Source organism: Xenopus tropicalis, chromosome 8, assembly GCF_000004195.4.
Source record: "Xenopus tropicalis strain Nigerian chromosome 8, UCB_Xtro_10.0, whole genome shotgun sequence".
NCBI lineage: Eukaryota > Metazoa > Chordata > Amphibia > Anura > Pipidae > Xenopus > Xenopus tropicalis.
In genome coordinates, this window is record NC_030684.2 from 40391919 (window position 1) to 40419483 (window position 27565).

At 41.5% G+C, this 27565-nt stretch overlaps 1 protein-coding gene and 1 long non-coding RNA gene across 3 annotated transcripts in view; one reads left to right on the top strand and one right to left on the bottom strand.

The window, feature by feature from the left end:
• mid2 (midline 2) overlaps positions 1 to 14688 on the bottom strand; it is a 146606-nt gene extending 131918 nt beyond the window's left edge. Inside the window, exons 1-2 of one of the 2 annotated variants that reach the window (XM_018096932.2) lie at positions 14356 to 14688; positions 7634 to 8341 (exon numbers count right to left, since the gene is read on the bottom strand). In XM_018096932.2, coding sequence (XP_017952421.1) covers positions 7634 to 8293 — 660 coding nt within the window. In that variant the 5' untranslated portion in view covers positions 8294 to 8341; positions 14356 to 14688. Of the gene's footprint in view, positions 1 to 7633; positions 8342 to 12473; positions 13388 to 14355 lie in introns of those variants that run through there. The other variant, XM_018096931.2, reaches the window with a different exon arrangement.
• Positions 14689 to 17039: 2351 nt separating this feature from the next.
• Positions 17040 to 22337, top strand: LOC105948136. Its single transcript, XR_004219786.1, has 3 exons — positions 17040 to 17127; positions 17439 to 17718; positions 22292 to 22337. It is a non-coding gene; the product is annotated as an uncharacterized LOC105948136 (long non-coding RNA).
• Positions 22338 to 27565: the final 5228 nt, after the last annotated feature.

The following is a 27565-nucleotide window of genomic DNA, read 5'->3' on the forward strand; positions in this document are numbered from 1 at the left end:
CAGAAAGAAAATGGTGGCCCATTCTTTTTTACTGATACGGACATGATTTCATTGTTTACCTAATGATGTTAAATACCCCAAAAGATGTTATATTCTATAAATATACAGTGATTACTTAAATATAATTGTTAATGAAATAGCAACTGTCTGTCCCTTGCTATTCTTACATTGCTTTTCTGACTTCATAAACAATGTAGCACAAGCCAGCGGTATGGCACCTGTTATCCAAAATGCTTGGGAACTGAGGTTTTCCAGATAAGCGGTCTTTCCGTAATTTGGATCACAACAGTTTAGGTCTACTAAAAATGATTTAAACATTAAATAAACCCAATAGATTTGTTTTCCCTCCAGAAAGGATTACTGATATTTTAGTTGGGCTTAAGTACAAGGGTCTGATTTGTTATTACAGAGAAAAAGGAGATATGTTTTCAAAATCTATATTATTTTATCAAAATGTTGTCTATGGGAGATGACCTTTCCGTAATTCAGAGTTTTCTGGATAATGGGTTTCTAAATACCGGATCCAATACCTGTACAAAGTTTTGGATGGAGCTGATTTCTGCTGCATTGTTTCAAAAGTCAAACCCAGCAGTGTAAAATGAGATAAAGAAACACTGCTTTCATTTGCTCTAACTTTTCCAATCAGCTTTAGCCACTGATCCTTATAAATTGATTAAAATGTAAGGTATAATGGAAAACATTCCAGTTATTGGACATTTTTCTTTTTGGGGCTTATATCACCTTGAAGACAAGACGTAGAATGTAAAATACCAGTTATAAATTTTGATATTACAAAGAAAAAAATATCAGGGTAGGACTGGTGATGGGACTGAATACTGTAACAGGGCAGTGCAGTTGTATCAGGCACAGAAACAAGAGCACACATTAAACGATTGTGTTATTGCTCTTATGGTGACAGTTGTAGTGCTCCCAAAACAACATAATCGTTCCTAATCTGCACTGCTTCATTGCCACACACACAATGCTTTTCAGTCCATCTGATAAACGCACTTGAAGGAAAAGGCTGGATCTGTCTGCGTGCGGATCTGTTCGACTAGCTTAACTGAACGCTCCAATTCCCTGAGAAATCTTAGTTTCAGTAATTGTGAGATCTCTGATAAGGTTGCTGAATGGCATCACTCATTCAGGGCAATGGCACAGAGCCTGCCGCCTATTTTAGTAGGCCAAACACAAACACTGCGTGTTTTGGCGGGATCTGGGGAGTGGAGGAAGCATCTTCAGATATAAGAAATGGTGTCATTGTGCACAATAAGCCCTATTATGTTCTGGGTTGCTTTACTGACCCAAGGGCACCCTAGCCCTTTAGCAATAATGATTTGTGTCTTTTCTGCTGATTCACAGCACATACTTTGGGCTGCTGTTAGTTACCTGAGCTTAGGGACCCACTGACTATATACTGTATATATGTGTATGTGACAACACAAGGTCAGTTAGTAATGAAATCAGATTCACTTTACAGGTCAGCTTAAAAAACAGTGCATTTTCCATTAGTTAGTAATCAGCCCCCTGGCATTAGCTTCTATGGCAGATAACCTGCGTTTTCTGCATGATGATCTGCGACTACCCCTGAGCACTGTTCCCTCTAAGCTGTGCGCGTGTGCGCGCGCACACGACTTTCCGAACCCGCGCACACAAATTAAAATAGCGCGCACAAAAATTAAATTTTTGTAACTTGATTTAGACAAACTGAAAGACCTGCGCAAAAATGCCCATAACTGAACTCCAACAAACATTCTGTAGCGCACAAAAATTTAATCTTGCTTTAAAATGCGCACGGATGATATTTTTTGCGCACACAGCCTATAAAAAATTAGAGGGAACGTTGCCCCTGAGCATAGCTTATTAGCAGTCCAGAGCACACAGAGCTTGTGCAGTGTCACTGACACTCAAATATGGCACATATTTAGTTATCCTGTGGATAACTTGGGAGGCCTGGACCTTCAAATTTACAGGGCTCCTAAACCTCTTTACTGGTAGAATATACAAAATGAAAAATATAAAATACTGAATTTCTAGCCATATTACATTTAAAGCTTTAGTTCTCCTTTATGAGCAACTAAGGGCACTACAAATGTAAGTTTCATTTTATTATGTATTAAGGCACATGACAGCAAAATTCTGCATCCTCTCACGTTTCTTGCAGGGAAGCCTGACTGCCCTATCCCAGTGACAAGTGTAAGGGAGAAATGTGCATGTGGGGTCCTGCAGATTGGGGCCCTGACCTCCCTGCCTTACCAGAGCCCTTCTTCTCTGACTCAGGCCCTACCTATCAAACGCTTCCAGCATCCAAGTCTGCAGACAACTCCTTTGTTTTATTATAGTTCTTGGCAACATTCCAAATGAACTTGTGCGAAACTGCAAATTAATGTCTGGGATTAAGTATTCTGCATTATTCATTCTACAAGCTCTTCCATCCCAGGGTTATTTTATTAAACAAATGTTAAAACTTGATTTAATATGAGTGCTGTATAACCAAGGTTTGTGGCTGTTACACCAGTGAAAATTTGTCTATACATGGGGTACATATGATGTATTTTAGCAGTGGGCATGATACATTGATACACATACCGTCACTACACTATATGTATACATTTTAGGTTTCTCCTTTGTGTTTAAAGGTATGTTCACAAATATAAAAGCTTCAAAAAATAAATATATTTGTCTGTTAGATTTGTCTAATAGAGTGCCACTATTAGTTAACACTGACACCAATGTTGCATGCAAAACAAAGAGAAAGAAAAGGACCAAGAATTTGATACTGATACAACTTAAGGTGGCCACACACGTGGCGATCTGACGATCTTTCGTGCGACCATCGGTCACACGAAAGATCGTCAGATCCGCCACTAACCTTCAGGGCTGAAACAGGCAGATAAGGAGGTAGAAACAATAGGATTTCGACCTCCTTCTGCCAATTCAGCGCTTAAGGCAGAATTTGGTCAGGCGCCTTCTATGGCGCCCGATCAAAATCTTTTAACTGGCCCGATCGGCGAGTCGACCCATATCAGCAGCTTCCTGCGATATGGGTCGACTCGCCGACTTGCCATACACTCACCGAATATCGTACGAACAGCTCTCACTACTCACATCAGCTCATTTACTGCAAGGGTATGGGTTCAGGTCCCTCACTGCAAGGGTATGGGTTCAGCTCACTCACTGCAAGGGTATGGGTTCGGCTCACTCACTGCAAGGGTATGGGTTCAGCTCACTCACTGTACAGGTATGGGCTCAGCTCCCTTACTGCTTAAGTATGATTTCAGCTTACTGACTGGCAGGGTATGAGGTCAGCTCAGTGAAAGCTCAGGCATTGGTTTAGCTCCCTAGATGCACAGGTATGGGCTCAGCTCCCTTACTTCCAGCTTAGTGACTGGACAGGAATAGGCTCAGCTAATTGACTTAAAATGTATGGGTTCTGCTCATTGACTATGTACTAAGCCAAGTTACTATATACTATATATATATATATATTAGCTAATTGACTGCATAATATGGACTCTGTTTAGTAAATTACCACAAAGGGATGGGTTCAGCTTAGTAACTATACAGGTATGGGTTTAGATCAGGGGTGGCCAGACCTTTCTCATCAGCGATCGACCGATGACCGGGGAATGCGGAACACTTCCGCTTCCCCGGCTTCATCGTAGTCCACCAGAAATCCATACGGGATCGACTGGTAGACCGCGATCAACGTATTGGCCACCACTGGTTTAGATCACTGATTACATGGTTATGAGTCTGGTTTCTTAACAGCGCAGTTATGGGTTCAGTTCAGTACCCCACAGACATAGATTCACCTTAGTGACAGTATGAGCATGGATTCAGTTCAGTGACAGCCCACGTAATTCTCATAGATCCACACATGCAGTCATGCCTCTCCTCTGATTTCCACTGCTAGGGGTTCTAAGGTCGGTATGAGAATCAAGAAACTAAACATAAACTGCAAATTAACTTGAACAACCTGTTCTGGATAACATATGAATGGATCATACAGCAGAAATGCATCTTTGAAAATCTCAAGCTCAGAGAAAACAAGGAACAACAATGAGACACATTGTACCTGTTTTAGATTAACACAAGTCCACCTAAAACGTGTTAATGCAGGCCGTGATTAATTGCATCATAAATGGTAATGAGAGATGAATTGTAAACTGAGACATGATCATAGTGTATATACAAGCTGTATGTATGAATTTCACAGAGGCACTTCTCACACATTCTATAGACATCTGTCACCGTCAAAGCTGGCATTCCAACAACAGATGTGCCCATTCTAATTGTCCGATTGGCTGCTTGCGCTAGTGACATCAATATCCAAGTACAGGTATAATACCTGTTATCCAGAATGCTCGGGACCTGGGGCTTTCTGGATAAGAGATCTTTCCGTAATTTGGATCTCCATACCATAAGTCTACTAAAAAATCATTTAAACCCAACAGGATTGTTTAGCTTCCAATAAGGAATAATTATATCTTAGTTGGGATCAAGTACAAGGTTCTGTTTTATTATTACAAAGAAAAAGGAAATCGTTTTTAAAAATTAGAATTATTTGCTTATAATGGAGTCTATAGGAGATAATTCAGAACTTTTGGGATAATGGGTATCTGGATAAAGGATCCTATACCTGTACAGGTACAGGGACTGTTATCCAGAAGTATTGGGATTTTCCCAATAGGGGGTTTTCAGTAATTTGGATCTCCATACTTTATGTTTACTAAAAAAAAAAATAATAATTTAAACTTTAAATAAACCCAAAAGGACTGTTTTGCCTCCAATAAGGATTATTTATATCTCGGTAGGGATCAAGTACAAGGTACAGTTTTATTATTACAGAGGAAAAAGGAAATAATTTTTATACATGTGAATTATTTGATGTAGTCTATGGGAGATGGCCATCCCATAATTTGGAACTTTATGGATACCGTGTTTCCAGATAACGGACCCCATATCTGTACAATACTGTGATGGAAGAGATTCCTTATGAGCATCATTTTGTATTTGTGCAGAATTCAGGAACATGTTGCCACTTCCCACAGGACCACAGTTTTTCACTGTACTGAAAAGAAACACAAATCTCTACAATGTATTAAAGCCAATGTCTAGACAAGATATACTGCTATAATCACTGCTGTAACTACTTTCTTTTATCATGAGGATAAGGGGTAAGGGGTCAACAAACTCTATGAATGCTGTGAGATTATTTCTAAGGAAATACTAAAACATAAAAATGAATATGGCTATATTAAATACTGAACTTACTGCCCCAGCATAAAGTTTCAGAATCTCAATAGTAGCTTTGATTCAGGTCTTGGATTTTTGGATTCTGTTAAAAGTGTCAGTGACACTGCACATGCTCAGTGTGTTCTGAGGAGCTGTTGAGAAGCTAAACTTAGGGACCATTGCAAATTATCAAGCAGAAAATAAGGTTTGTCTGTCATATAAGCTGATGCTACAGGGCTGACTATTGCATTCTGATGCAAATTGCACTGGTTACAGAGCCTCCGTGTAGTAATTACCTGTATTTATTGCTAATAAGCCTTATATTGTGACATTTATAATTGTGTATATACAGAATATTGTGAGTCAGTCCCTAAGCTCAGTAAGTGACAGCAGCACAGAGCACGTGCAAGGAATTAGCAGAAAAGAAGATGGGGAGCTACTGGGGGCATCTTTGTCTCCTCACTGTCTATGATCTCCAACTATATTTATAAATAGGAGAGAAAAAATGTAACTTGAAATGCAGGATTTATTGGAAACTATAGCTACAGTAAATACAAGTTGTCCTGGTGCAAAATATCCTTTGTATCAATCATAAATATGGTTTCCACTGTCACCTTATTTGACAGTTCACTTACCACGGTCTAAAGGAAATAGCACTAATATATAAGACAAGGGGGTACAATTGGCTTTCCTGTATACACAATAGACAATAACATCAAACTTCATGAAATAAATAATAGCAGCAAACATGAGGGCTCATTTGAGAACGGAAACACAGTGAGCGGGCCACAATGGGCCATTTCTTTGCATTTTGTACAATTTCAGCATTCACAAATTGCCACGGGCCTCTGTGTTCCATTTTACATCCTAACGCTGTGCTTTTTACTGAGCGCCAGATTTTATCCAGCACTCGGTGCAGTTCACAGTGTGGGGGGGGAAGCTTCGTTCTTGGTCCACTCAGTGGTTTTGCAACTGCGCCTCCTGGATGTAACCTTCTCCCTCCCTTTTGGGTTCCTCTGCATTAACAAAACATGGTTTGTATAATTGGGTTCATCTGACCTTTCGGACCCTGGCCAAACAAAAAAATACAATGCTGAGGCCTATGGAGACCGATCAGGAGACCATGTCCACCACTGAAACCTGCCTAATAAATGTCTGGCTCATATTGTTCAGACAGGCTTTTGTTTCGACCCCACATGGGCTAGTTATAAGCTGAGCATAGCCGAGATAGCAGGCAATGTTGTCTGGCATATAGTGAGCATAACAATGGATGGTCACCAAGGTGTCTTGGTGACAAGTCAAGAAATACTTTTTTGATTGGGTTCTAAGGTGTTAAGCAACAACAGATAAAGATCATAGAAGAAAATATAAGAATAGTACTAGATCACAAAGCTACAGTCACCAGAGCCAATAGGATATGGGTATTGTTCTGATTAGAATGAAAGTGGAACTCTGGTTTCCGAACCAAAATTTGCTTAAGTGCCCCATACAACATAGAAACCCCTAATATACCTATAACTGTAATCTGTTCCTTCAAACAGTATGAATAAAACCATTTTTTTTTAAACTGTTCTTCCCTTTCTGCATCATCTGAAATCCTGGCAGGGGAGGAGGGACTAAAACACGGATGTTACAATGCAACAACTTCTCTACAGCTTAAAGACAGTATGCAGGAACAACAATGCATTGAACTGTGATGCTCCTTTCTTTATTGACATCACGTGTGCGGGGAATTGTAGGATTTGAAAAATGCTGGCTGAGGCAGGCAGTGGACAGCTGACTACTGTTACTGTCTCAAAGTAGTCAGGCAGGTCAGCAGGAGAACAGCGGCCAGGCTTAGGTAACTGTTCAAAACCATATTATTACATTAAAATGCTGCATATTTGTTTAATTGATGTATTTTGCAAAGTTGCTTGAAATTATGTTAACTTTTCAAAAAACTTTAAGTTGTGTTTGGGTGGAATTCCAGTTACTCAAGCAGATACAAACAATTTAGACTTTATCAAAATACACAAATGCAGAACAGAAAATAAGAATGGGCATATCTCTGATAAATACCCCAGTATCTGCTGTGACTGCATTTCATTACCCCATTATATTGCACTGATCGAGATATGAATTCATTCTGAGTCTTCACATATTAATAAACAGGAGTTATGGCAAAGCCTTGGCTCCTGTGAGACAAGCAATGTGGAATAAATACTCAGGCAACATAAGAAGTGACAATAAGAAACTCAAGGATAGTGTAATAGGTATGGGAACACACGGTATTAGGATTTATTGGGGGTGCTCGCAGGATATAGGGCAATAAAACCAGCACTAGAGTGAGTTATAAACTTTATATGAAGTATTTTACAGTTATTGGTGTTGAGTAAATACTCTCTCAGTTTCTTACCTTGAGTTTTTCATATCTGTCACTTAAAGAAGCCACCTGGTGCTCTCTGTGCCTACCAACCAGTTTGCATAAGGCACAGATAAGCTGATCGTCTACTGTACAGTACATATTGACTTTCTCATTTTCATGTTCTAGACAAGCCAGGCCCCGAAAGTGACCGTCTGGAATTGGTTCCACCAGTCTGTGGCTGGTAAAGGGCTTTTTATTGGGGTGAGTTGCCCTCAAACACCGATCACAGTAGGACACCTCACAGGTGATACATGTTTTCACGGCATCCCTTGGTGGCTCTGTCTCACAGAACTGGCACGGGATCCTTTCGGAGGCCATAATGGGGACAGTCCTATAGATTTTTTCCCTGTGATCGTCACTAGGAGAGTTGGGAACACTTAAAGAAGCCTTCTGAAAGCGATCAATAATGTTCTGCAAGGTAACGTTGCGTTTTAAACCTTCCAGACCGCGGTGATTTAAAGATATAACATATCTGCAAGTCGGACACTGAAAAGCTGGTACTGGCTCCGCTATTTCGTTGGAAGCACATCCGGAAGTGAGAATACGGTGGGCACAGCTGAAGCACAAGCTATGGGCACAAGGGAGAAGCAGCGGGTCCTCAAATAACTCCAGGCAGATTGGACAGGTCAGTTCTGACTCCAGTGTTTCCATGTTTAGTTGAACATTTGGCTTAGAATGAGACAGGGCTGTTCCATTCACCTGCAGGAAAACAACAGGAATTGCATTTTAAAACTCTCCACAGATAATAAATCAATCACGCCGGCTCAGTGTACCCGTAGGGGTAATTACCAGACACATGCAGATAGTCACAGGATGTTCCATGTAATCAGGAAATTAAAAGCTCACATTTAAGGGAGCCATACAGGGATTGATAAAAGCTGCAGACACACTGAGTTGGCAGCTGACTGGGCCCTGTATGGGGCCCTCAGATGGGCCTACCCGACTGGTTTCAAGACTGTTTTCAATTCTATAATCTATTGAGTCTTTGCGATTCAAATAAAAAAGCAAACAATACAGTTTTTAGTTTTTTTCAAATAAAAAACAACTTGAAAATTCACAACCTTGAATTTTGATAAATAGGCCCAGGGGTGGTTTACCTTTAAGTTAAATTTTAGTATATTACGGAATGCCCGAAAGTTGCCTAGCAACTTTGCCATTGGTTTTCATTATTTATAGTTTTTTAATTATTTGCCTTTCTCTTCTGCCTCTTTCCAGCTTTCAAATGGGGGTCACTGACCCCCAGCAGCCAAAAACTATTGCTCTGTGATGCTACAAGTTTATTATTATTGTTACGTTTAATGACTTATTTTTCTATGCAGGCCCTTTCAATTCATTTCAATTTCCATCTCCCATTAAACCACTGCCCGACTGAAAAACCATAAAAAAATTAAAAATGAAGATCAATTGCAAATTACCTCAGAATATCAATGTCTACAACATATTAGTATACATATTTTATACATATAAGTTACATATAATTGTAATACATATAATTTAAAGGTGAACTACACCTTCAAAGGGGACCCCCCACATGCACAGAACACAGAAACCCCTAATATACTTATCACTGTAATCTGTTCCTTCAAAAAAGTATGAATAAATACCATTTTATATGCTGAAATCCAGCTGCAAAACAGTTCTTCACTTTCTGCATTATTTGAAATCCTGGTAGGGGAGGAGGGACTAAAACATTGGTGTTACAAATTATAACAAGTTCTCCACAGCTTACAGACAGCATGCACTGTTTTATTACTTTCCTATTAAAAACATCATGTGTGCAGGGGATTGTGGGATTTGGAGGATGGAGGCTGAGTCAACTGCTGTTAAATTAGAAGAACAGGGGCCCAGGCTTAGGTAACTGTTCCACACCATATAATTACACTATAAATCATGAAAAGGTTGCATATTTTTTAATAGATATATTTTGCAAAGTAACCAATAAAATGTATATTCTATGCAATACAGTTGCATTGAGTGCTTGAAAATTCATTGAGTCCACTGAATACTGTATAACACAGACATATTAAATAACATATCAAGTGTGCCTCACCGGCCTTTCCTGGTGTTCAGATTTAAGATTCCCCTTACAACCAATCACAAGACTAGAGGTGACTTTAAAACTGCCATTCCCGTTGGTGATGCCCCAATGGACTCATGGCTTTTACTATTTATAATTTACCTATGGATTTAGCATTGTTGGTAGACACTTGGAAGCCTAATTTTGGTCGCCATACTTGAAATGGGTGAGCACTGGATGTTGACCCTGACAACCATGTGAGGACTTGCTGGAAAAAGGATCAATAAGACTATAGTATTCATTTTGATTGTTACAACTACATTTGACCTGTAACAGATAACAGTTCATGGAAAAGACAAATGATAGGTTCATGGACAAGGCAAACTTTGACCTTCTTCCTGTATAACTCATAAAGGCTATGCACCTAAGGCATTTGGAGTAAAAGTTGGGTTCTGGTTTTTTAAAGATGGGGCTTAAGTAGCACACAGAAATGGATGGCGGTAGGATATGTAACTGCAGCTCAAACATAGCATCTGAGTGTGATGCAACCGGACACATCCAAGCTAACACCAGAGCACAATAGTGGGTCAAAGTGCAGAAAAGTCAAATTAAACTTGATCTCACAAGTCATTTTACAATTGATCTCACTACTAGGTTCTATGGAGCAATTCTGGGAGCAGGAGTAGTAAGTTCAATTTCCAGTCCACAGTGCCCTTTATTACAGGGAGGAGGTGATAAAAAGATAAAAAAGAAAAATGATCATTTGTAACTATAAAGTAAATAAAAAGTATTTGGTTTTTAGTTGGTAGAGCAAGTAAAACACATTTAAACATATGCACTGCTTTTTTGGCTTGTGTCTATGTTGACAGTTGATTTCTAAAACAAATTGCAATTGGTCTTCATTTTATTATTTATGGTAAGGCTGATGCCACACGTGGCGTTTTTCCGCTGCGTTTTTTCTCAGCCTAAAAACGCCGCACAACCCACACAGCCCCTGACTATGGCGTTTTTCAGCCTAGTACTGGTGACGTAGCAAATCCAAATCCCGTTTCCATGGTGCTAATAGTGCGAAATAGGAAAAAACGCTGCGTATTTCCGCTAGGTCTGGCAGCTGCCTTTGCTTATACATAGGAATAGCTTGCTTTGCAAATACTGGCGTATTTCGGCCAACTCTTGAAAAATCCATGCTAAGGCGTTTTCTAGCGTATTTCCGCATTGTGTGGTTTGCTTCGCGTCTTTTCAGGTTATTTCTATGGATGATGATATCAGGCGTTTTTCAGCCGCCGAGAGAATTAGAAAATACGCAGAAGAAAAACGCCACGTGTGGCATCAGCCTTACATAGTACTACTAGATGAGGTTGAAACAAGACACACATGCACTGATGATCCACTTTTTGTCTAACTACTAGTTGATTTAGAGAAAGGTAGAAAACCACACCTGAAAACTCTTCAATTTGCCTCAGAGGGGGAAAAATTTCTTCCTGACACCCAAGAGAGCAACCTTGTAGAAAGGATCAACTTTGTACTAGAGTTAATTAACGGTCTTTGAATTATTAACCTTTTTTAACTCAGCAGCTCTAAAGCTTCAAATTAAAACTGTTATCCGGTTGCTAGGAGTTAATTACCCTAGCAACAAGGGAGCCGTTTTTAAATCAAGTAACAGAATGAACAGTTAAGTGTCACAAAATTGTGACGCATTTGATACATCACGTACCCCATTTGTTCTGTAAATTTCTGGCCTGTATAAAAAAAACTCAGGGCTACAGGAGAATAGCTTTAATCCCTTATTAGACTTAATAGGGGACATCCTGAAAGAGGCACATATAGTCATAGGCAGTAACTGGCAGAATGTAATGTACAGTATCTGTTCCTTCTTAATTAATGAATATGGGTGATAACAATGTTTAAATTGCTCAATTGTGATATCACCACATGGATAATATAGAGGGAAGCCACTTTCATAAACGTTATACAGAGACAGTAGCCTAATTATCACACAGGGTCATACAAGCAATATGACTGATATATAACCAACATAAACCCCTGTTCTTTCTCTGGAACCACATGAAATTAAACATATAAATAAAAGATATCACAAATAAAGCTGAAAAAACCTTTAAACGGGTGTTGGTTACAGCACCAGGGGGCCCAGGAATATAAGGAGTTGTGAGTTAAATGATCCCCTGGAGTAGAATCTGCCCATAACCACAGGCTGTAAGAGATCCAGGCAATTTATTGATTCACTCTCAGTCAGCAATCCCCCAGTAAGCCAGTGATTCGCTAGTTAAAACTACCAACCCATTGATGCCAATAACACATACATATGGTATATTTACCAAATATGTGATTATCATCCAGATGGCAACAGGCAGCGTGAAAACAACAGGACAACAAATATGGGATTGGGCTTTCACCCCTGGATACTGTAGTGTGGAGTCCCAGTGTAAGCAATGACTGTACTCATTAAATGGAAATACAAACCCACGATATAATAATGGTACATATGCCAAAGTCATTTGCACTGGACTATAGTTATACTGTGCATAAAGTCCCAGCAGCTGCCACATACAGAGAAGGAGGCACGCCAGATAATATACCGACAGATCTCATGACATTGCATTGAGAGAAATGGACCTATAAGTGTATAGCCCTTATTAATATGCCCAGGCTCGGAGCCAATGTGATGCCCCAAGCAGCACTAACCCACGTCAAGCATGTACCCTCCTGTAATGTGGCTAGAACCCCCCCCCCACCCCATGCCCCTGCTGTCTGTCTATCTCCTCCCCAGTTACACACATGCACATCATGGATTACCCGTAACTTTCCCAGCAGCTGCCCATCTTCTATGGAGAGAGGGTGCAAGGCGCAGTCAGTCACAGAGAAGCAGCGATGGGTCCAATGAGAGAGGCAGACAGGTGCTGGCTTGGCTGCCCAGGGGGGTATCAGAGCTGCTATACAGGGTAATGGCCAAATCCAGAGCTACTGAGTCGGAGCAAGCACAGAGCTGTCACTCCCATGCCCAGTGCTAGTGCCCATATGCCTGTCCCAGAGCTGATGGGCTGGAGACAACACAGTGCAGCAAGCAGGAGGTGCAAAGTGACTGGCAGGCAGCAGCAGCACACAGCTGGCTCTGGGTACATGTGCATAGCCCAAAAGCTGCCAGCATGGGATCAGTGCCCTGTGCCAGGCTCTAATAATAGCAACATCCAGTGCAATAATCACACACAGCAGGGCAAGGGATCCACGGTGCCGCACTCATAGAGGAACGGATCCTGTGCTCTGTGCCAGGGTGCCCAGACATCCATTGCAATTTCCAAAATCCAGGAAGGGATCAAGTCTCTGCCAACTAAGGGGCAGGCTGCCAGTTGCCTGTGTCTGTGCCAAGAGGAGGACAGGATCCAGTGCACAGAGCGGCAGAGACTCTCAGATGGTGTATCTCTGATAGAGAGGGAGGGGGTGACATAGAAGAGTAACAGGCAGTGCAGTTACTTCCAGGATCGATCCATCTTCACTCCCACTCCCTGGCACGTTGGGAAGTCACACATTCACAAGCTCGCTTAGCAAGGAAGAAGGCTCCCTCTGCCGGTAGCAGCGCAATAGTGCAGCTCACTCTGTGTCGGTAGAACAGCAATCCCAGGAAGCATGTTGTAGGTGGGACAGCGCAGGGAATGCTGGGTAGAAGCAACTCACTATATTAGTCAGGAGATGGCCTTCCTGTAATTTGGAGCTTTCTGAATAACAGGTTTCCAGATAATGAATCCCATTCCTTTACTTGTAATAATATAATAAATACAAACTAACTGAAAAATACATTGCAAATTATTCATACATAATTAGGAAACACTCCATGCATCCCGCCCTTAGCTAGGTTTAACCTGTTTCCTTGGGTATTTCTAACAATGAATTCTAACAATCCACATCCTGCATGGCTAGTTAGCATTATTATTTTAGATGCATGCTGCATGACTGAACAAAAATCTGTTTAGTCTGCAGCATGAGTCTAAATTAATTGCTAATTGGCCACACAGGATGTGGATTCAGCACATGTGCTGCTGCATTTTCAGGCAGAATCCTGTGCCAGAATCCTGTGAAAAGATAGATAAGTAATAAAAAATAATAATAATAATAACACTGTAAGCTCACAGAACAATAGTATTTTAGCTATCAGGGTCAGTGACCCCCATTTTAAATCTGGAATAATGTAGAAGAGGAAGGCAAATAAAAAATACTTTGTCCCTTTAAATTGTTCAGTATATGATGTCAATTAAAACGGAAAAATCCAATGTAGATCCATTTTCATTGTATGGAATCAAACCGTACAATATGGAAAGTCTGAATGGGCTTCATATTTACATTTAAAGGGCAGCATATAAGCACTTACGCCACATCTCACCCTAACTGGCGACTGGATGGTCAATAGAACTACAGTACGGAAATGGGAATTAGAAGCATGTAAAATGGCCTCATCTCTTGATGAACTACAATTCCCACCATCCCATGTGAGCAAAAGCGTCGCTTAAACACACACCAATGTGGGATTGTCACACCAGCGTTTCAGTCACATATGGTAACAATCCAAAGGGGCACAAAGGAAGGTCACCCTATGTTAGTGAAATGTTTAATAAAACATGTTTCAATTAGATTTTTGCACAAGTCCTGATGAGTGAGGTGCCAGGGTGTTTGTACTTGTACTTACCTGCAGGGGGCATGTTGGTACAGTCTGCTAGGGGTGTTGCACTGAACTCCTCCTGCGCTGCACGGCCCAAGCATCAAACAATTGCTCACATGGCTCCTTCTCACTCAGGATTAAAATATGAAAAGCTCTTGCTTTCCCATCAAGCACCTGTGATCCTTTGCCCTTATCTTCCATATAAAGTTTAGCCAGATCCAACCTGGAAGGAGAAAGAACAATACCATTCTGATCAAACAAACAGTTCAGCTTAAACTTAACTTTTTATGTCACAGAGACAGCAGCATTCCAACACAATATGCAATTAACCATTATTTTAAAAATGTATTTGATCAGAAACTCTCACACTTAGAATTGCAGCTGCTGCCTGGTTGCTAGAGCTTAACTACCCCTTAACCATAATGCAGTTTCAAAATAAAATGGACAGTTAGTAGTAGATGGGCTGAAAAGAAAATATTAACATAATTAATGACATACAAACCAAAGAGGTCAGTGGGAGACACAAAGCGGGCTGTACAGACTAATGGTAAAAATGCTTGGAATCACCCCCATTCATTTCCATGGCAATTACCTAGACAAGGGGGCCATGTGACTGTAGCATGAAAATCAGGCAGACAGCAATTTTGTGGGTTCAGGTGATTGTCATAGAAAATAATGGGGATAATTTTGATCATTTTATTTGCCACATACTGAACTGGAAATCGCTTGGGGAACAAAATATCCTCTTCTGTGCCATTACCCTAAAGCTGTACATTACAGGCCATGGGGGCAATAGGGGCAACAGACCCTGCCACCTCAAAAGACCCAGGAAAACAGAGGGCCCAGTGGGAGTGCACAAGCCCCCCACTAATAAAAAAGGCTTTAGTATTGATACTGTTGGGGGGAAATCCATCCTTCCTATAGATGTTGCCTTTCTTCCCTATTAAGATCATTGGCATCAAATACCAACTTTACAGGCCAAGTAGCAGCCTCAGATACAGACATGGGGGCACATTGAGGGAAATCATAATAGATATGTAGGAATGCCAGAGCGGCCCTCTTTCTATGTTTATAAGTGTTTTTCCACAAACTGGACAATGCTGTGTAGTCCTGGGGGACAGTGACCCTGAGAATCAGAAAGCAGATTGATAGGGTGCAAGTCTATTCTCAGCCTCAAGCAATGGGATTACAGCACCATATCAACTGGCAACTGGCTGCCAGGGATACTATGTCTTACTATGGCTATTTAAGCCACTGCCTGGTTTCTAGGAGGAGAGAGACCTTAGAAACAGGAAAACTATTAAAGTGCAAAAATGTACAAACAGCACACAGAAAATTCATATTCCGCGTAGAATACTTTCATCTTCCTCAGTAATCGTATACCTGTATCCCTCTAGTCATTGCTAAACTACAGTTCCTACCATTCCCTATGATAACCAGGAGCCAAGCTGTAGTTCAGATAAGACACCAGAGAGAGATGATCTAAGCAGGGCCATAATCAGTGGGCACAGGGAGAGTCCAGTCAGGAGCCCTGTGAGTTCCGATGGTGGCCCTGATTCTAAGGCTGCTTATGTTTGGCGTTTATATGTTGTGTGTCAGTAAGTGCTAACTTGATTGGTCACAAGTCTCACTATGCAAGCAAAGACTGTCACACATGCACCCAAGTATGTGATTGGCTGCTAGTTTCTGGGATACCATGCATTACCTCAGTGCCATCACTCACAGCACAACTTTGATTGGCTGAAAGCTGATTTAGGATGTTTTGTCCCCCAAGCGATTTCCAGTTCAGTATGTGACCAACAAAATGATCAAAATGACCCCCATTAGTTTCTATGGCAATCACCCACAAAACTAACCCCAGAGCAAAGCAATTGGCACAGAAACGAAAGGGGTTGATCTTTTCCCATTAGCCTGTACAGCCCCCTAAAAGCACTGTGTCACCAGAACCCACACTTGGTTGGCAGCGGTATCCAGGGCCCTTCATTGCACCAAACTTTTGTATCTCTCCCAATCAAAGCCTTCTTTTTATTAAAGCTGCTAATGATTGGTGATACTGGTTATTTATAGAGCAGCAAACATATTCAGTAGTGCAGTACAACTGGGAGGGATACAGAAAGGGAACCCTAGTATATACTGCTATAAATGGCAGAGAGGGGCCAGATCACAAGAACTCACAATTTCTTTACTCTCTTTTCCCATTAAGTGAAATAGAGCGATTTGAGAGATTTCCAGCGATTTGAGCGATTTCCTCGGCGATACAGAAGAAGACATAACGTCTTTATAAAGACTAACACTTATATCAACAGGAGAAGAACGGGAAGGACCTGCTGGACCCCTTGTGGGTCATCAGGTAAGTTCTACCTTTTTGTCTAAATAAAACCTGTTTGGCTGATCCAGAGGAAGGTGGGGGCCCTGACAGGAATAATGGTCCGATTTGTGGACCAAATCAAATGTTAAGGGATTGCTTGGAAATGGGGAGGGTCAGGGCGGCCCATGGGCTTGTTTTAGTGTAATGGAACGGGGCCTGAGCTGGTTGGGGGTATAACATGCTATATAAGTCAGCATTTGGTTTTAAGTGAAACCACAGTTTCTGGTTGAAAAGGGTTCTTATGAAATAAGGTGTAAATGTGCTGCTGTTATTAAAATACCCCTATCTCTGTTCTTTACTGTGTTTATTTGGGGTCTTTTTTATTTTACATCTTTACATTAACCCTAAATGTTCCAAACAAATCTCTATTTTATATTACAGGGGCAGCAGAGATGGGCACGTGTGCCAGTAGAACGCCTGGCTATTTACAGGTAAAGGTGCTCATAGCTTGTCTTCTCATTTTATTTTCTGGCAGCTAAGAAAGGAACCTTAGGGGTTAAAGAGGAGCCTGATCCAGTTAAAAGCATTACATTTCCCATGTTTCAGTTTAAAACTTACTAGTGAGAGTTGCCATGATATTTCCCCTGTCTATAGAGATTAATTTAACAGCACCCCTACTGGTAATACATACACATTGTTTTGCTATTTGTGCTAAGAAATTGTCACTCTCATTATTACTACTGGGGATTAAAGAAAAACTGCTGGAGGCCTTAATGTCTTCTTGTTTGCTGCATTTCTCTAGGACACTTCATGGATCTACAAAAAGATGCCTTCTGAGAATCCACAGGCGGGCCCTCGTTTGGCACAACAAGAAAAGAACATCATGAACCAATTCAGGAGCAGAATGTACGACTATGTGGTGGCCAAACACTGCATAGAACGTACCCCCTGGTGGAGATTTACATTGAGGGCCCAATACCGTCAGGAGAAGAAGTGGGCTAAAAGACGCATGGAATATCTTCAAAAAAAACTAGAGGGAATAGAGAGGGTGATCCATCTGATGACAATTGAGAGCTAATCAGGTGCAGTATATAAACCATCCTTCTCTCCCCTTTCTTCTTTGTATGCTCAAATGAATATATTTTTTCAGTTATGAGTATTTTATCAATTATGTAATAGAAAGAGTAAGGGGCTGATGTATTCAAATCCACTGCAATTCAGCGATTTTGTAAAAAAAAAAAGCATCTGAATCCCATGCAGCTGAAACCTGTTGAGATGCCATAGAAACCAATAGGAAGTAGAAAACTGCAACTATCCCAAACATCAGAAACGGTTAAAAAATGCACAGAAAACAGCAATTTCCAATTTTCCCCACAATCACAAAAGTTGTAGGAAAGTTTCAACCGCACTTGGCGGGTATTTTAATTTCACTTACCCGCCCGATTTGGGATGAATGTGCCCCTAAGTGTTAGAGGGTTTTTGCAGGAATAATTGCTAAGGTAAAAAAAACCTTTTGAGTTTAAAAGTTATTTTATTTGATTTTTACAGATGGCGCCCAGAACTCTGACAGCACCGCAAGCAGGTAGGTACCTCCACCAGTGGTAACACCAGTCTAATTCCTCCTCCTCTTCCATCTAGAGCGGTGCTTCTCCTTCCACCCATTGCAGTGCAACCAGAGATGCCTTCAATCTCATCCACCACAATTCCACCAGCGGTGCCTCCAATCCACCAGCGGATCCTCTCTCTTAATCCACAATATGGTTTTATACACAGGGGCACATTTAAGCTACTAGTAGACACTGCATTCCTTTTCACTCCAACCCTCAGACAGGGGCATTCTCCTAGTGGCTAAACTGCGCTCATGTGTATGCTGCCATATTCCCTTAATTTAAAATGGCGCATTGATCCTTGGAGCAAATCTGATTGGCGTTAAGGAGTCAGGAATGAATTTTTCCCTCTAGTGAAGCAGATCAGTACAAGCTTCTCAGAGGTTTTTTGCCTTCCTCAGAACCAAAAAGCACAGTTGATTTTATTACTAATAAAGCTGTGATTTACACCAAGCCACTGTGTGTGTCTTTATTTTTTATTTTGGGTATTGGTTCCATTTGGCAGGGGTAAGGGCTCTGGCACACGGGGAGATTAGTCGCCCGCGGCAAAACTCCCTGTTCGCGGGCAACTAATCTCCCAGAGTTGCCTTCCCCTGCCATCCCACCGGCAACTTACATTTTCGCCGGTGGGATGGCAGGGGAAGGCAACTCGGGGAGATTAGTCGCCCGCGAACAGGGAGTTTTGCTGCGGGCGACTAATCTCCCCGTGTGCCAGAGCCCTTACATATAAAGGGAGTGGGAGAATGGAACAAATGAGCAAACAAAAAAACACTGAAAAGTAAAAAAAAGAGTAAAAAGTAAAAAAGTAAATAAGAATGAGAGTGAAATTCTGATTGGTTGCCTCCCCCCCCTTAGTATTCCAGTACCTGTAAGTGACCCCCACCAGGCCTGTGGGTATGGCTGCTCCGCCAAGCATTCTCACACTGGGCTAACAGGATGGAGGTTCTGTTCATAATGGTCATTCTTGGGATCCTCCAACCATTCGCCATCATGTCTTTGCTCAGTGCCCCCCACAAGCACATGACAAAGCTGGGGGAAAGTATTAAAAAAAATATACAAAATAGTTTAATGTGATACTGATACTTGAATGTATCACTGTAAGGACAAATCCTTATAAAAGGGAAGTAAAAACACAAGACACGTTTTAACTGTATTTTAGTACATAGGGATATTGTCCAACTTGCTAAACACTGCAGCCATATTCAGTATGGGCACCAGGCACCAACCCCACAGGGAATGTAATGCACATGAGCAAACTGGCTCTTGCCTTCCCTCACCCTTCAGCCCTGCACACAAATATTCTTTGGGCAGATGAGAAGATGTCTGGTACAAGACCTAATCCTGTCCCTAAAAGGGTTAACTATGCAGCCATTTCTCTGTGTCCATAATGTGTCTTTGTCCATAATGGGGCAGATTTATCAAAGTGTGGAATTAGAGCTCACAACAGAAAATCTCACCCATATTCTATTCCTTTCTATAGGATTTTTGAAGCCTATTTCATAAATATGCTTCTAAAAATCCCATAGTGATAAATAGAAAGTGGGTGAGATTTTCTGTAGTGAGCTCTAATTCCTAACTTTGCAAAATCTGCCCCATAGAACTCCACAGAACTGTCTCCATAGTAGCTATTGTGAAGAATTATGGCCAAAAAATGCCCCTAGCGAGCACAATGCCAGTGTCCCAGTTTACTCATTATGTTCATACATGTGACATAAGAATAGGGTAGGAATCCATCAATCCCACGACAAACTCATGTGCATAATGAGTGAACTGGGACACTCCTCATTATGGGCATGCACTGATCCCAACATGGCGGCATAATGCTCACTAGGGACAATTCCTGGCCACACCAGTATTGTTTCCCCAAACTGAACTGCAGACTTTATTAGTTCACACCTTGGGCAGGAGAAACAATTTTGCTATGACAGGTGCCCTATGATCTCCGTGCCTTTTGCAGAGGGTAGGGATACATGTGTATAACTATACAAATATCAGCCAGGGAGAACTACTTACCAGCAGTGCCAGTCTCTTCTTGCAGCTGGATGCACTTGTGCTTAAGCTCTTCTACTCACTCCTTCAGCTCCACTCTTCTCAATCAGGTCAGCAGACTGGAGCTGAAAACAGATGAAATATGGCATGAAAACTCCATTTTGTAATATCTCCCACAAACCCTTGTGTCTCAAGGTCAAATAACAAAATTAATTCCAGGTCTCTGCTGAGCAGTTTGATGCCCAATATGCATGGGTTAACTCAAGTATATGGCATAAAGAGGCCCCAAAATGACAATAATGCAATCTCAAATCCATGTTTTTTCCCATAATTCCAGCATCTTTGTGGTCATCAGGGGATGATGCTCCTAACACAATTGCAGCTGACATGTTAATATTCACTCCATTGCCCTTGCACATCAACACAAATAAGACACAATTATTATTATTAACATGTGCCAAAATACTCTGCAGCCCTGTACAATAAATGGGTGTATACATTAAATATAGAGAATTACATAAAAGGCAACCAAATAACCTGTACAAAAGGTGAAGAGGGCCCTGCCCAAAAGAGCTTACAATCTATAAGGAGAAGGGGTTGAGACACAAGGTGTGGGAATGGGCAAGATCAGAAGTAAGCAATGTATTGCATTTAGCTACACACTGATTAAACTTCTCTAAAGAAATGTGACTAGCGAGCAGTGTGCACAATGGCACCCTGTACTTTATACCTGTCTTTGACCAGATAGAGGGCTAGCGACCTTTATGTAATGTCTACCAATGGGGTAAAGTTTTACAAAATTACATTTTTTCTGAATACAATTCATTGCTCAAACTTACTCCTTTACTTGTTATTAATAAGCAGGAAATCACTATCTCCATTACTGACCTTGGCCTGTCTCCAAAGGAGGAGTGGGCTCACTGTAGTGAATTATGTATACTTATACTTTTTTTTTTCAAATGAGTAAATGCCCTAATCTGAGGTTGCTTGGAAGTTGTTGCTAAGAGAAAAGCCCTTCTGTGCCAATGTGCCGCACTCCCATGTGGTTTCCCCCTCGGTAGAGCAAATGTGGTTATAAATAGCTATATGGGCCATATTAGGGAACAATGTCTCAGCCTGGCCGCAATTATAAATATAATTTTTATTTAGATTAAATTTTTTCCACTTATCTTTGGTGTAAAATGTATTACTCTCATCAGTTTCTCCCATCTCCTAAATAATCCTTTTTGCCAATAGACCTATTAGAAATAGTTGTATTTCCCCCCTAGTAACCCCCCCCCCTGGATATGCACTGCTGCTGCTGCTAGGGGGCAACATGGGAGACTTTGCTTTTTCTGGTAACTGTATAGGTTTTCTGTCCAAGTGTGTTAGGATGAATGTGGGGCTGTGGCTGCAGCAGTGGCCAGAGAACCCCCTCCAAGCTGCAACCCTTCTGCCGATTTCACCGAAAGTAATAAATTGCCCCTGGCTTAACTTGCTTCAGGACAAAATGTAAACACCCACAGAAGACTGGAAGCAAAATCAACAACAAAAAGCCCAAGAATTGTAAAAATACACCTTGAATAGATTACTAAATATATTTTTTTTCCCTAAAATACCAACATAAAACTGCCGCTATGTTTTATTGTGATATGGTGCTATGTGGAGTCTGTAGGCCAGCACATACACTGCTGAAGGAAGGGCATATGATATTGGGGGAAGGATGAATATCTCTCCATAAGAGAAAGGGTAAATTAGACCAAATCTGTTTTTTGGCAAACACAGTCATTACAGACATATTGCACATAGGCACCTCCTCTGCCCAACAGGCGCAACTTCCACTCCCACTTAAAGGGGAAGCACGTCTCTTCACAAAATAAAACAAAATCTGTTTATATATTATTTCCCCTAAAAATTACTTTGCAGGTAGGGATTAATCCATGAATAGGTAGTTATGGGTCACAGTGATTGTACAGTGGTTGGTGCACCTGTTAGGGCTGAGATGACCAGTTTATCGTTCTTGTTGCTCAGAAGGACTTTGTGTTGCTCATGAGGACTAATAATTTCCTTTCCCTCACAGTCATCGTCAAAAGACCCTCAGCAAACAAGATCTCATATTCCTCAGCCGCATATCTGTCCTAGTCTGACGGCTTTGGGTTTCACTCTCAACATCCTTTTGCACTGCAAACAGATTTCTTTGCTCATGGTCCAGGTACTTCTCTCAGCTGAAGCTGGTATCATAAAATATATGAACCATTTTGCCCAATTTCTGTTCTCATAGTGTTGTTTGGCCTTCTGCTACTATCAAGCCTAGGAGCTGGCACAACAGATCTTGAAAGGTAATGGCTCAATGCCAATGGCTTCCATCTTTTCAATCTGTTCCTCATAGATGTACTCAAGTTCATACATGGACAGCACCCCATCTCCATCCAATCTCTGGTACGTCAGGCTTATTAAGGGGGAAGGAAAAGTATAATCACTGGGGCATGGAACTATAACTCCCATAACTCACTGCCAGTTCAGTTAACAGTGGGAATCAGGGCCGGATTTGATTATGGGACCCCCTCGAGGCCAGAGGACCACGGGGAGAGGACGTGCGTCTGGTCTCCTTTGCTCCGTATGAGCAAAATTACAATGCGGCTGGGCGGCATGCCGCCCTAGGCCCGGGCCTTTCTTCTGCCACAAAACCGGACCTGGTGGGAATGCTTTGAGGGTTTCCTAATTAAGTAAGAATAAAAAGCAGTGTATTTTCCAGGTAGTTTGTATTCACCATATTAAAAGTACAAATACTGCATATGAACGTGGGTCAAGTGCTAGAAAATGCAGCATGTTGTGTCTAAAAAAAAACTGATGAAATGTAAATGGAGTTAAACACAACTGAACGCCAGGCAGAATATAATGGGATCGATTAGCGAATGTGTTAAGGTGTATCAAACATGTGTGTCAGACACATGTGTACAATCCCCAAGGGGCCAAGTTAAACACTAAATGAATTTCTGTTTGGGATAAAGGAAATCTTCCTGGGGTTGCAAGGGCTTTGAAAAGATTGTGCTGTGTGGCCCAGGTACTTTCAGTTACGCCGCTGGTTTTCAGTAAGATCTAGATATCTGTGTATGTACTGCCATCTGCTGGAAACAGAGAATACAGCCTTTAGTTACTACTTACAAAAAAACATTTATTCATTTTTGGGGGAATGTAACAGGTCGCTAATGGAAAAAATGGTCGCAGTGGGACCAAAAATTTCCCTTGCAAACAATTTTGCCCTTGTGCGGATGTAAAATACCTTTTGCAAACCCTTTGCCTCTTGTGTGACAGTAGGATAGCGATTGTGAATTTTTTAACTTTTAATAAAACTTCTTAATGAAAAAGTTGTCATTTTCGTGATAAGAATTACGCCTTCCTCAAGCACCACTTAAACATTCTCAGTGCCCAGTTAAAATTTGTGATGCAATAAAACAGTCCAATTAAAAATATTACATTGCAAAATGTAAATTTTTATTATTTGTGTGCAATTTTTTACGAATTTTATTACATTCCACCATATATATTTTATACATATGATTTATGAATACTATTTGAATAGTATATAAATAAGTTCTGTTGCCCTTTGGATACTGATTGTTTTAATGCAATGATCTAAAACTAACATACATATAGATTTTAAGTATGGTGATCCAAATTATGGAAAGATCCTTTCCTTACGAATAACAGCTCCCATACCTGTAAGTGTATTCAGCACCACCCAGCCAGCTCTGGTGAATCATACACCTATTGAAAGTGATGAGTTAATGTTTTTGGCAGTCATGGATTCGCAGCGAATTTCCAAATTTCACCATTGGCAAGTTGTTTTGCAAAACTTCAGTGAAAATTTGCTGTGCGTCAAAAAAAGTTGTGGTGGTGTCAAAATGGGTACGGTCATATATATAATGAGCCACTAGGTGGCAGGCCCAACAAATAAATTGTACCTTCTGCGCATAACCACAGCCCACAAGTTGGTTTTGTGGATGATTTTCCATTCTAGGGAACACTCAGAGCACTGAATATGCTACAGGCTTGTATTGAACCATCTAGGAACCAATATGGTAGAACAACCCCTAAATCATACTCTACTAAGGATCTGATCTGATCTAAAACCTGCTGCTCATCAGCAGTTGCTATACTGCAACTCCCAGGATCCCATATGGGGCATTTACTTCACAGGAGTGGAGTCCAGTACTTCCAGAATGCTCAGCCAAGTGTGATACAGCACAGGCTGATGTTTTGTTGTTGTCCACCCTTACACAGAAATCATTACAGTCTGCAGGGTTCATCATATATTTGCATTGATAATGTGGCAACCCTATTTACACTTACATTTATAAGGGTTGTGACTCCGAGGTGTGCAAATTGGCATTAATGGGTTAATTATTGTATTATTAGGAACTATTTGATTTGATACCTGTGCCAGATAACTGTATCTTGGAGTTTAAAATACATTTATATCCCAACTATTTACTGTGCAGTGTCACTCTAAGGCACCCTGTCAGTCCATGCCCATAAAAAATATTGGATACCTGCACACTCTCCAACATTCCAGGCTATTGGTTGTATTGGTTGTACCCTCTAGCCGTTGGTTCCAATGTAGTGCAGGCTCTGTCCCCATAGTGATAGGGACCTAATATTGGCCTTGCTTTTATTTTCCTGACTCTCGTTCCCCTTGGGAAAATACCACAAGCACAAATAGGGGGCAACTGCATGAGCAACTGTTTGTGTGTGTGTATACACCATAAGGCCCATGTTGCACCAATAGTATGTTCCCTGCCAGCGCAATTCTGCTCGGTGAGCACCCACTTGGGCTACCTGCTATAGATGTAAATGTAAGTTTATAAAATGGTCATTAAAATTTGGTGGATATGGGCTTGTACACCCATCTCTGCTTCTCTTTCTGTGGCAGCTGCTGTGACTTTATGCACAGTATAACTACAGTCCAGTACAAATGTCTTTAGCACATGTACCATTATTTTATTGTGGGTTTGTATCTCCATTTAAGATAACCATAGTTCTGAATGAATCAGTTAAAAGTGAGTGTAGGACTGGCCAGATCATGGATGACTTTGACGTAGTTGGCCAGCTTGAAGTATATTGCATTATATTGGCAAACAATCCCTGTTTTGCTTAAAGGGGAGGGCATTTCTTGGTAGTTCAATGCAGAAAATGTCATAATGTCCAGTATGTGCAGAAGGGCTTTTGTTACAGAGTTACATAGTGTTGAAAAAAGACCAGAATCCATAAAGTTCAACCCTTCAATACACTCACATACATAAACCATATATACCAACATCAATACTAACTGTAGATTTTAGTATCACAATAGCCTTGGATATTATGATTTTCGAAGAACTCATCCAGGCCCCTCTTAAAGGCATTAACAGAATCTGCCATTACCACATCACTAGGAAGGGCATTCCCCAACCTCACTGCCCTCACCGTGAAACCCCCTACGCTGCTTTAAATGGAAGCTCCGTTCCTCTAATCTGAAGGGGGGGCCTCTGGTGTGCTGATCTTTTTATGGGAAAAATATTTCTCGCAAGCGCGAGAAAACAACCCTAACCCTGACAGTCTCACCTCATAGTTTAAGGGATCTTCCATCCCCTTTACCAGTTTAGTTGCAGTCTCTGCACTTTCTCCAGCTCATTAATATCCTTCTTAAGGACTGGAGCCCAAAACTGCACTGCATACTCAAGGTGAGGCCTTACCAGGGACCTATAAAGGGGCAAAATTATGTTCTCATCCCTTGCCCTTTTTTATACAATACAGCACTTTATTTGCTTTAGTAGCCACTGAATGACACTGCCTGGAATTAGACAACTTGATATCTACAAAAAACCACAGTGCATACAGGCCCGGATTTGTGGAGAGGCCACAAAGGCCCGGGCCTAGGGCGGCAGAAACCTGGGGGCGGCATGCCGCCCCGCCGCACTAAAATCTTTTAAAATTTTTGTTCACATACGGAGCAATGGGGACTTCTCCCCACTGCTCCGTATGCAACTTTGGCCGACCACGCATGCGTGCACGCAACCCTACCCCCCGCGCTCTTTGCGCATGCGCACGCAACCCTCCTGTTCGCACATGCGCACTCGGGGGGAGGGGGGCGTGCGACTGGGGGCGGCCTAGGGGCGGCTGGTTTAGAAATCCGGCCCTGAGTGCATAACTTTGCACTTGTCCACATTGAACCTCATTTTCCAGTTTGCTGCCCAGTTTTCCAATTTTGTCAAATCGCTCTGCAAAGCGGCAGCATCCTGCATGGAACTTATAGTTTTGCACAATTTAGTGTCATCAGCAAAAATAGAAACAGTACTCTCTATGCCCACCTCCAGGTCATTAATAAACAAGTTAAAAAGCAAAGGACCAAGGACTGACCCCTGCGGTACTCCACTAACCACACTGGTCCAATTAGAAAATGTTCCATTTACCACCACTCTTTGTAATCTATCCTTCAGCCAGTTCTCTATCCAATTACAAATATTAAGTTCTAGGCCAATATTCCTCAGTTTGATCATTAACCTTCTGTGAGGTACTGTATCAATCGCTTTAGCAAAGTCCAAGTAGATGACATCAACTGCCATTCCAATATCGAGGTTCCTTCTCACCTCCTCATAAAAGGCGACCAAATTAGTCTGGCAAGATCTGTTACGCATGTTCTTGTATTCCTCCAAATCTCTGGTAGACAGGAACATCTTCTGCCACCAGAGGGTGCAAAAATCTTTTCAAAAGGCTTTGCTGAAATAAACTGGAACATAACAATCATACCTATAGGTTGGCCATATTAATAGCCCATATAAAGCATATATTTTTATCAGGGAGGGGCACTTTTGTTTGTGGTTAGGTTGAAAGGAATGTGTGTACGTTTACAATTCATGGGAATAATAAGTTTAAGCATGCCCTAACAGTTCTATAGTCACTAAACCACACTTGATGTAAGGCTGCATTTGAGTATTAACACTGACACTGACCTGCTTAAACAGCACAGATTGAGCCCACATCCTCCTAAAGGTGGCCATACACGAGCAGATCTGCTCGCTTGGCGATGTCGCCAAGCGAGCGGATCTTCCCCCGATATCCCCACCTACGGGTGGGCGATATCGGGGAGCATTAAGTAAAAAAAAAATAATCCGATCGTTTGGCCCTGGGGCCAAACGATCGGATTATGTGGGCGGCAATGGGGCAGTCGGATCGGGGACCGCATCAACGAGCCGATGCGTTCCCCGATCCGACCAGATTTCCTAACCTGGCCGATCGAGATCTGGCCAATTTCAGGCCAGATATTGGTCGGCCAGGCCGCTCTGCTCTCCCCATACACGGGCCGATTAGCTGC